Source organism: Osmerus eperlanus, chromosome 21, assembly GCF_963692335.1.
Source record: "Osmerus eperlanus chromosome 21, fOsmEpe2.1, whole genome shotgun sequence".
In the NCBI taxonomy this organism is placed as follows: Eukaryota; Metazoa; Chordata; class Actinopteri; order Osmeriformes; family Osmeridae; genus Osmerus; species Osmerus eperlanus.
In genome coordinates, this window is record NC_085038.1 from 1,483,198 (window position 1) to 1,493,733 (window position 10,536).

The 10,536-nt window shown below is 43.9% G+C and overlaps 2 protein-coding genes across 3 annotated transcripts; both read right to left on the reverse strand.

Annotated features, from left to right (window-relative positions):
- Positions 1–28: 28 nt before the first annotated feature.
- On the reverse strand, positions 29–4,740 carry LOC134007553 (cytochrome P450 20A1). Its single transcript, XM_062447093.1, has 13 exons — positions 4,522–4,740; positions 4,036–4,085; positions 3,529–3,695; positions 3,192–3,337; positions 2,677–2,844; positions 2,487–2,565; positions 2,198–2,310; positions 1,964–2,018; positions 1,709–1,829; positions 1,422–1,533; positions 838–902; positions 648–737; positions 29–562 (listed from the first exon to the last, which is right to left on the reverse strand). The coding sequence occupies exons 1-13, from the start codon at positions 4,591–4,593 to the stop codon at positions 415–417; spliced, it is 1,386 nt and encodes a 461-aa protein (XP_062303077.1). The 5' UTR covers positions 4,594–4,740; the 3' UTR covers positions 29–414.
- Positions 4,741–4,879: 139 nt separating this feature from the next.
- Positions 4,880–10,444, reverse strand: LOC134007554 (transmembrane protein 237B-like). Of its 2 annotated transcripts, XM_062447096.1 has the most exons (14): positions 10,032–10,444; positions 9,882–9,923; positions 9,021–9,052; positions 8,896–8,909; positions 8,710–8,781; positions 8,225–8,350; positions 7,929–8,022; positions 7,586–7,743; positions 7,074–7,200; positions 6,647–6,838; positions 6,024–6,097; positions 5,713–5,800; positions 5,381–5,502; positions 4,880–5,106 (listed from the first exon to the last, which is right to left on the reverse strand). In XM_062447096.1, the coding sequence occupies exons 1-14, from the start codon at positions 10,050–10,052 to the stop codon at positions 5,045–5,047; spliced, it is 1,224 nt and encodes a 407-aa protein (XP_062303080.1). In that variant the 5' UTR covers positions 10,053–10,444; the 3' UTR covers positions 4,880–5,044. The 2 variants fall into 2 exon arrangements, with proteins under 2 accessions (XP_062303080.1, XP_062303079.1); XM_062447095.1 differs by lacking the exons at positions 9,882–9,923; positions 10,032–10,444 and adding an exon at positions 9,513–9,594.
- Positions 10,445–10,536: the final 92 nt, after the last annotated feature.

Sequence of the window (10,536 nt, forward strand, 5' to 3'; positions counted from 1 at the left end):
TCGATTTCTCTAAACTCACAAACGTATCTAAATGTCAAGCGTATTGAAACCCCAAATACAAATATTAAACATTCCATACAATATGTTTAGTTAATGGAATTATTTTTTCTTTTCAATTTGACTGCGGTGTTAAAGTGAATAGTTAGCAAAATACCACTGACAACATTCAATAGCGGTTTGATAACAGCAGTCCATCTGGAACATTAGTGCAGTAAGTCCGATAGTGTGCAGATATGCCTATAAAATTATAACTGAGTTGATCAATGCGTAGGTTAATTTACCATACCACAGGTCATGGCTCACTAAACCGTGGACAAATAATACATCACACACTTGAGCTTATCAACCTCTGAATCTGACTCCATTCCTCATGTATCAGTGGATTTCAGGGGTCACATTCGAGACAATGATAATTCATCTCTTGGTCACGGTTATCCAGATATCATCTTTAGGAGTGGACACCAGTTCGAACTTGGACTCTGCCGCCTGGCCCCCGACTCGGTGTAGTTTCAGCTGGCGTAGCAAAGTGCTGAGGACGACAGTTGCTACGGTGTAGGCAACCCTGCGGGGGAGGCAGAAGGGGAGTAGTTCGACATAACAGACTTTATTATTCCTCAGCTCTCATGACTTGGCAAAACGGTCCTTACCTAAGCTCAGGACAAGCCTGATTTCCAGAAAACCCAAGCAAAGAGAAGCTTTTCGCGGTCGATTCATCGCTAAACCGGTCTGGGTCGAACCTGAATGGATCATTAAGGAAGCAGTGAGCCGTTAAAACAATTGACACACGTAGTATACACATGCTTAACGAAAATTATATACATATTTATTCAAACACACCTGTAAGGAATGCTCCAGGTGTCAGCATCTTTCAGAACCACTCCCAGGGCATAGATCACAAGAGTCTGAAAATAACATTTTATTCAACATGTTTATATTTCTAATCAAATCAAATGTATTTGTATAGCCCTCTTTTCTTTCTATTTTACAAGCAATGTCACAGAGGGCTTCACATACACCCATAGAACTGCCCCTCACCCAACCTAAACCCTCAAGGAAGACAAGGAAAAAAAACTCCCAGAAAACAAATTTGAGGAAAAATGGGAGACACCTTGGGAGGAACAATTCAGTGAGGGATCCCCTCCTCCAGAGACGGAGTGAGGGATCCCCTCCTCCAGAGACGGTTGGTGAAAGAGAGGTGCAGAACACAGGCTTAACATAATCACACATGAAGAAAAGTGCCAATGGGTGTTGAAACACGGAAATTCAAAGTTCAACTCAGGTCAGAGTTGGCGAATGTCAGGGCAGGAATGTTAACAGTTGTTTATAATCCTAATTCTAGATATGACAGTTCCTGGTCAACACTGGGGCAGGATATTTCTCCGGTCCAGGTGTTGGGAGGGGAAAGGTCACACAGAACTGACCTCTTTAGGAATTACATGTTCATCCACTTTCCCCTCCACTTCCTGTAGTCGAGCTGCTATGGGCGTCAGTTTGGCTGTCCTGACGGTCTCATTCAGAACCTGCTGGCAGTACCTGCCAAACAGAAATGTGAACACATACGTACTATGTCATAATACATGTCGACGGTCAGAAAACATGCTCTGATACAGTTCTAGTGTCTGGCTCTACCAAACGCCCTGGGATTGACTCCATAATGCAGTGCACACTATAGACAAAATGATTAAAGATAAAAAATGATCATTATTACCTGAGTTGAGGAATCTTGTCCAGGGAAAGAGGCTCAGATCCCAGCACCTCATTAAACTCGTCATACAACTTGTCCTGGATTTCCTCTGAGGCAGACAGGAAATGGACCGCCCAGATGCACACTGGGAAAATGCCACGAAAACGGCATTGTGGGTGAGAGAGATGGAGACCACACATCAGAAAGCATTCACTAATCCCTGACGAGCACTATGAGATCATGGAGGTGACACTGGGCTATGGTAGGATCGTTACTTACAGTTAGCGGTGATGACGCATCCAGCAAGAGTGAACACCATGCTGTCCTCCATGATCTGGAACAATAGCCACGTTAAGGTAAGTAAAGGTATAGCTCAGTGGTTAGAGCATTTGACTGCAGATCAAGAAGTCACAGGTTTGAATCTTCCTCCCTTAGGAGGATAGCGTCTGCTAAAGAGCACATTAATGGATGTATACAATACTGAAAACTCAGAGGGGTTTTTCTTCAGGGCACCTGTGTGTCTGTGAGGCTGGACTGCAGAAGACTGTCCATGAACACATCCTGGCTGCTCTGGGCCTTTCTCTCCCGGGCCACGGACAGAAGCACAGATTCCATTTCAGCTCGTGCTGTGAAACAATCACAATCAGTAAAACGTAGAAAATATAACTGAAAACTGAAACCAATATCAATGCTCTGAGTGTATGATCCACAGAGCTGAAGAAGCCAAAGAAACAACATATTATACTTAAAGTAAACTTCCTAATCTTCCGAAGTGTAACTAGAAACTCTGGTCCTCTCTCACCACTCTGATAGTGTCCTCTCCTGCTGGTACTTCTCTCCAGGGAACCATCCAAGTAGCCTTTACCGATCTCTGACCACACCTGGAGGACCAAACAGCCTTAGATAAAAACCACCTGAGGCGAGACATGAATTATTTTGAATTACCCCAAAAATGGCGTGTTTGTGTGTGCTGCCATAATTAAATCTCTCACTGCGTCGTGGTTCTTGCGGAAGCGGATGACCTCGGCATCATCTCTGAAGCGCTCCCCCAGAGCGAGAGGAGTGATGGCCTTCATGGCCAGCCCCAGGAGGTGGGCACAGAGGGGGGTCTGCTGCCCTTCAGGGAACGACTGCCACTTCCCCACTAACTCCTCCACCAGCTGGAGGGACGACAAACACAACCGATTAAACAACAGACAGCCGTTTGACTTACAGACAGCGATGCGGTTTACAAAACACGGTAACATTTTACATTCAGGCTACATTTAGTCATTTAGCAGACGCTCTTATCCAGAGCGACTTACAGTAAGTACAGGGACATTCCCCCGAGGAAAGTAGGGTGTAGTGTCTTGCCCAAAGACACAACGTCATTTGGCACGGTCAGGAATCGAACCGCCAACATTCTGATTACTAGCCCGATTCCCTAACCGCTCAGCCATCTGACTACATGAACTACAGTGTAGCCTAGCTACAGTAACGATATTGTAGCGCCGCCCTAAACACAAACCTTGAGCAACGTAGAGAAGTTGTTCTTCAGCGTGTTGTTGATGGCGTTCTCATACACCTTCTTCCGTAACACAGCCTCATTGGCCCCCCCACCTCCTCCTGACTGGTATCCCAGCAACGACTTCAGCATGGTTTCAAAAGTGTCCGCTACAGGCAGGGGTAACCGAGGAAGTTGGGATGGAGTGGGGAGAAGATGAAAGACCCAGTTACTAGAACTTAAACCACAAGGATCAACGTGAAGTCGTATTCCTATCAACATGTCTGTATCCATAATATCCTAGACACAACGCATATATGATGAGTGAGAAAAAGGTTTGACATCTTTCTCCCGTACTTACTGGTCCTGTTTGGGTTAATGTGCTGCCTGAGCTGTTCCACTGCCGCCAAACTGACAACAGGACGACTCCCGAACCAGAAGGAAGCCACGGGGCCAAACTGGTCATGCAGACTGTCCAGGAACTCATGTAGACTGCCTCTGTTTACAATATCTTGGAGGTTCCCATCCCTATGGGGGAAAAAGCAAAATGGTTTATACTACACTAGTTCACCGAGATTTTAGGGAGTTGTTTTCCCCTTGTCTTCTCTGTAACTGCAAAGCTATGGAAGCAAATCTGTGACAATGTTTTGAATATTAAATGGAATGGAATACTTAATATTGAATACTTGATTGAAACTTGATTTCAATGTAAAAAAAAAAATTGATCCAAGAATTCAAGCTTCAGATATTCAAATATAACTAAATTCAGGCAGGTCAAATTCGAATGGTAAAAGGTAAATCAAATATATTTCTTTGATTTCACCAACGACATGATGGTGGTACAGATAGTGAGAGCTTTGATGCTTACTTTTCCTCTGTTGGGCTGAGACCCGGTATTCCAGACACACGTCTTGACGACTGCGGGAAGAAAGAATACTTTATTAATAAAGTTTAGAAAGTAATGCTGCTTGTCTGGTTTCTATAACTCCATATCTCAGACCTAGTCTTCCGTTGCAGCATTCCTCTTGTCAAATTTGGCAGAAGCATTTGGGAAATGTCTGATTGCGTGATACGTAGCCTACTACAACTCTCAACACACCGACAGAACTGGAGTGGCAGTATATTGGCATGCTATGACTAGTTAGTTGCCAGAACACATTTGTTTGGCCTCTTTTATAATAGCAAATGGCAACAAGTGTTAGTACAGCTAACATACTAGGTCTTGCCAACCATACACTTGCAGACAGCGCTAGACAGTTAGAGCCCAAACTAGCTAACCAGCTAGCATGCTTTTGTCGGAAACTGTGCATCTGTGATTGTTTACATAAGTTAATACCCTAATTAAAATACTTACCGGATATAGATACAAAACCGCCCCAACTAAAATTATAACAAAAGTAACGGCGAAAATGGCAAAGTCCAGCATGATTATATGACTAACTAAACTTTTCGTAACTATTACATTGACACTGTATTTCTTGCAGCGAATACCACGTACACGGGTTCTATCACGTCGTCTTTGTTTGACTAGCTGGGACTGAAAAGGCAGTAATAATAAATAGTGAACACGGATGAGCTCGAACCGGGATTAAATAATTTAACGGTATTTATTTTTTTATGATCCTTATTGATTGAATGTGCAGACGTCGCGGTGCATCCTTGCAACTACTAATATTGAATCAGTTTCAATATGTTGTACTTAGATACATTTTATTACATAACTGGACAAAAAAACGTTTTATAGAAGAAAATCTTTTCAGAAGAAATTCCCATGGTACGTCTTCCATTTATCATACAAAATCAACTTCACATTCAATCACATTGTCTAACAAAAATACAGTATAAAAGAATATGTGCAATACAAAAACAATAACTATTTAAGCCATCTGTGGTTTCTCCTCAGGTTTCTCTGGGTCTATCTTCATTGCCATCAGGAAACCTTGAAGAGACAAAGAGGAACATGTATTTGGTGTTTTATAAAAATGTAAATAAAAACAAATTCAGTGTCATTATCGATTTGGTATTTAATGATACATATGAAATATTAAGTACTTTCATTCTTTCTCTTTCCCATCCTCCCTCCCTCCCTCCCTCCCTCCCTCCCTCCCTTCCTTCCTTCCTGTTGCCATGCCCTGTTGCCATGCCCTGTTGCCATGCCCTGTTGCCATGCCCTGTTGCCATGCCCTGTTGCCATGCCCTGTTGCCATGCCTACTTTCAGTGTAGTCCATCTCGGGGCGTGTGGAGATGAAGATCCAGGCCAGCCCCACCAGCAGGGCCACCACCAGGTTGACGATCACCCAGGGGTGTAGGACCTGCTGCTCGGACCCAGGGGGCCTGGGGGAGGGGGGCAGGGAGGAGGAGAGGAACCTCATTCACACAGGGTTCATCCACAGTTCATAACTGTAGAACTACCCACTTCTGATCCTTGATCTTCTGATGCACAATTCTATTATCACTTTACTGTGCGTCGCTATGAAAACTGTGTAAATAAATAAATTAAATTGACACCCCCTCTCATACGTCTCTGGATTATTATATCCTCACCATAGTGTTTGATTATAAGTTGAGTAAAGGTTGATGCGATCACTGGTCATCTGCTGGCTGAGAGAGAGGACAAGAGCAGAGAAATACACTGCAGAGGAGAGAGGAGGAGGAAGGAGAGAGGAGGAGAGGAAGAGAGGAGGAGGAAGGAGAGAGGAGGAGAATTATAAGGGTAAGCATTTTTAGTCTAACAAAGTTGCTGTTTGAAGTGCCAATCCAGGGGATCACACAGGAAGAGATTACAGTTTAGAAGGCAGTAACAACCTGCCTACTGTCTGGTAGATTAGAACCATCTGGGAAACATTCACACTTACAGAATGAGGCTAAAGCAACCGGGTCCAGAGTAACAAACTCTTTGATAGCCGTGGGGCCGTTTGCCAGGTTGACCCTGAAAACACAAGAGAATTCCAGTACTACCTGACACTGCTCCGTCACATGGACATTTCAAACACACACACAAGTTCATTTTACTATCCTAATAGGGCCCGAACTTTCCCTCCCAGGACTGTGTTCACTCTAACCATTAATGTCATACTAATTCTAACCATTAAACCCTAAGGTTCATAACGAACCATCGTTGTGTTTACCCAATTTTACCCAATACAAAAACAAATACAAATAATTTTATTTTAACCTTCGCAATGTGGGGGGTCTGAGACAGCCCAACGGTTAAAAGAAAATGCTTCACTTTGTTTTTGTATGCGGTAAAGTTGTTGCAATACGACGGTGGGTCACAATGACTGATGGGTCAGAATGACCCAAAGATAACACAAGGGTTAAACCCTTAAACCCCCTGACAAAAGAATCTGAAGTTGTCTGAAGTTGAATCTGAAAAAGCCCCCCCAAGGTCATGTTTTTCATGTTTCACTAAACTTGTGAGGACATCTGGTCCCCACAAGGGTGGGTAAATAAGACCACACACACACACACAACTTACCTGTCGAAGGCAGACACAGTGCTGATGGCCAGCAGCAGGAACAGAAGGGACTGGGTGGGATATGCCAGGGTGTGGTACTGCAGCAGCAGGTTAGGCAGGGCTGTCAGCTGCCGCCCGGCCAGAACGTACACGATGATGATGTTCCACACTGCGTAGCCTGCCAGGAACCCGTTGCAGAACAGACCAAGAACCCTGCACAGGACCAGAGGAGGAATGACAGATGGGCACACATGTAAAGATACACAAAGAAAACACACAGAACAATGTTTCCTAGTCTATAAAACCTATGTATCTATGGACGTATCTATCTATCTATCTATCAATCAATGGATGGATCCCTCCCTCCCACCGTCTCTCCCTCCCACCGTCTCTCCCTCCCTCCCTCCCACCCTCCCTCCCACCCTCCCTGTGGCGCTGGTCTCTCTACCTGAATCCAGAGTGCACCTTGAGGGAGACGTCCCTGGTGGTCCACATGGGCTGTATCTCCATGTAGTGGTTGTCGGTCTGATCGCTGGTCTTCTGTCGCTCGGAGTGGTCAGCTGGCTGAAACCGCTCTGCAGAAGAACCGGTCACCATGAAAAACAACCTCACGCAGAGCTCAGGGCCTTCAAACACACTGTACAGCATGTCGCGGTGGATAAAAGCGTCTGCTAAATTAATCAAATGTAAAGGTAAAACAGTACATTTATTGAGCCTCACCGCGTTTACCTATAGTAAAGGTAAAACAGTACATTTATTGAGCCTCACCGCGTTTACCTATACATCGGATATGTGCATTTCCTATCCTTTGTTTTGGCCTGTTATGACTACAATGTTTGTGTCGTCTGTTTCATCTCAGTACTGGTTTGTTGTAAATGAATGTAAAACTGGGCCAAAAGATTGACTAAATCCAAGATGGAGTCAACAGGAAGTGTCATCACTGGGCCGAGAGCTACTCACTGGTCCTCTCCACAAACATCTTCCCCACCGGCTGGCTCTGACCCAGAGGGGCGGAGAACAGGGAATGGTGGGGGATGGACGGCTGGCCATCGCTGATGATGTCATCCTCCTCGACGTCCAAATCCTCTGTATACTGAGGCTCGATCCCCTTGGGCTTCCTGAAGACGACCCGGAGGAGAAAGAGAGACAGAGAGAGAGACGGAGAGAGAGAGACAGAGAGACGGAGAGAGACAGAGAGAGACGGAGAGAGAGGACAGTGAGAACCACGCTGTGGGAGTGGGAGCGTAACCGTGGGTAACCGTGGGTAGTGAGCGTGACAGCGACTTCTTCTGATATCTCGTACTTCTTCTTTTTTGGTTTCTTGACGACTTCCTCCCCGTCCGTGTTCTGATCAGCACTGCCCCCGTTGACCAGGTCGGCCTGATCGTCCTCCAGATCTGAGACAAACACAAACACTGTGACCACAGATACATACATGGATGGGCTGAGAGAGAGAGAAATGAAAAGAAAGAGAGACAAGAGAGACAGCATATCTCTAACAAAAAAAATCTAAGGAGGAATGATAGGAAAGCAGGTGGTCACTGCACTGGTCGGTTACTACATTACTGTAATATTATTTAAATTAAAATACGACCCCACCTATAGTGGCGGCTTTCTTCTTCCTCCTCCTCTTTTGAGGTGCGCCCTCAGGGTCAGGGGTCACGGGCTTACTGGCCTGCGACGCTCTGCGACTGTTTACACCCCCCATCTCCATCCCAGGGTCGGCTGAAAATAAACATTGAAATACAATCACAGGCCTATTTATCTGTTCTCTTCACAGAGAGAATTCTCTGTGATCCGTGTGTGCAGTGAACTAGGACGAAGATTAGGAGCACAGACAGTTTGACCAGATTTCTAGATCAAGATGTTATGTATTCATTTAACAGCTGTTTTTATCCAAGGTGAGGTACATTACAGGGGGTAATTGAACCTGGGATCTCGATATGCAGTCAAAATGTTCAAACCACAGGGCTTTATTAGAACTCTTGATCTGTAATCCGATCTCTAACACTGATCTGTAGCAACCCTCTCTCATGGTGCAAAGTGCTGATGGCTGCAGGGGGGTGATGTGATATCAAACGCACCCTCTGGGTCATCCACACTGTCCACTCCTCGTTTCACCTTCTTCTTCTTATTCTTAGGTACCGGCACCTCATCTACACAGGAGGCACAGCATGATGATGACTCCTGAATATTCAATATGTCTAAGAGATTCATGGTGAGATTATAAAATGGTTAAAGCTACAAATGGTTTTTAATAGTCAACTCACCACCGGCATCTTGGCTTAAATTGCGCATGCACCGTACATGAAAAAATGAAAGATAAAAATGAAATTATAATACATGAAGTTATATCTTAAAATATTTATAATATGACCTCTGAATTGGGACTCACCTTGGCATAGGAGGCAAGGTATGCTGTCCACGCTGATAAATAAAAATATAATTTCTGGTTAGATATACAACAAAGTAGCCATTTTATTCATGTTTTATGCATGTTTGTTTTGCCCTGTGAAGTTCCAATGGCTGTTACATCACATACACAGGGCTAAGGACTCAAGCTACTAAATCTGTCACACAAACCAAATCAGTAGAGTAGAACCAAGTAAAAACGGATTTTCCTACTATGCAATTTATATGTACTGAATTAGTGGTAACCACTGGTTACAGCTTGATTTTACGTGCCAACTCACAATCAAATGACATATTTTCAAAGGGATCAGTGATTGCCAATACTAGCAACAATTTACTGCCAGAGTGGATTTAAATTGATGCCACAAACAGTAAACAAATCACTAGCCCTAAACACAAAATTAATAATTTACACATTGACTAAACCAGACTAGCAGAAGTAACCGAACACGAAGATGCCTACTAATTAACTCACCAACAGTTTTCTCGCCATATTAGTCAAGTATAAAGGAAAGGCGAAGGATATTCTTCTGTCACTGCCTTGTTGACTGTCTAATCCTGAGCTAAATCTACTTGCATACATCTGCCAAGGCATCGGGATTACCAAGACATCAGATAACCGATCATCCTAGCCAAGTATAAAAATAGTATTTTCTGCTACGTTGGAATTGACCGCAATGTATTAAGCTGTTGGAACAGTTCCAAAACGTCTTTTTAAAATAGTTAATTTAACATTGGATATTTCATATCCACACATTGCTAATACATTCAGCTAAGACTGTTTGCAACCTGCCACAAGTCTATATGGAGCCCTTGGACATCATCATCATGTTCCAGGCAGTACCTGTGGGATAGGCGGTAAATCCCTTCGTCGCGTGCTCTGTGCCTTGAGAACATAAAAAAAGCAGGGGCCATTAGTTTAAGGAGCTATTATTTTGTAATTGTTTGTACAATTACAGTAGTGGTATCACTTAGAATTCGTATGTTACAGTACCTTAGAATCTCCGGTCTCCATATCTAAAATAGAACGATGGCACAACGTGGTGGTTGGCTATCAAAATAATGAATAGATTGATAGATTGATGTAGTAGTAGCTTGCTGCTTGCTGCTTGTAACTTCTACATACTGGTTGCCACGCGGTTGTTTACCCAACCTTGCACGTTGCTACCGCTGTTTTGGTGGTAGCGTAACACAGTTACTTCCTGTAAGTGAGGTCTTCGAAATAAAAGTCCTGATATTACGTCCCCCGATTAATTTCCAACGGCAACGAAATATCAAACACGTTTTCAAATTGACATGGGTCATGGCTATTCCTTTATGCAAATGTTTAATCTCCCATACATATATATGTTACTGTCTGACACTTAGACACAGTGCAAAAGGCAGTTTATTCCTCTCTAAACAGTCTGTGTATAAACTGGCTACATAATAATCCCACACACTCTCCTCATGCGGACTGCGCAATGGGGCGGGGTCGATGACCGATGGGCGGGGTTAGG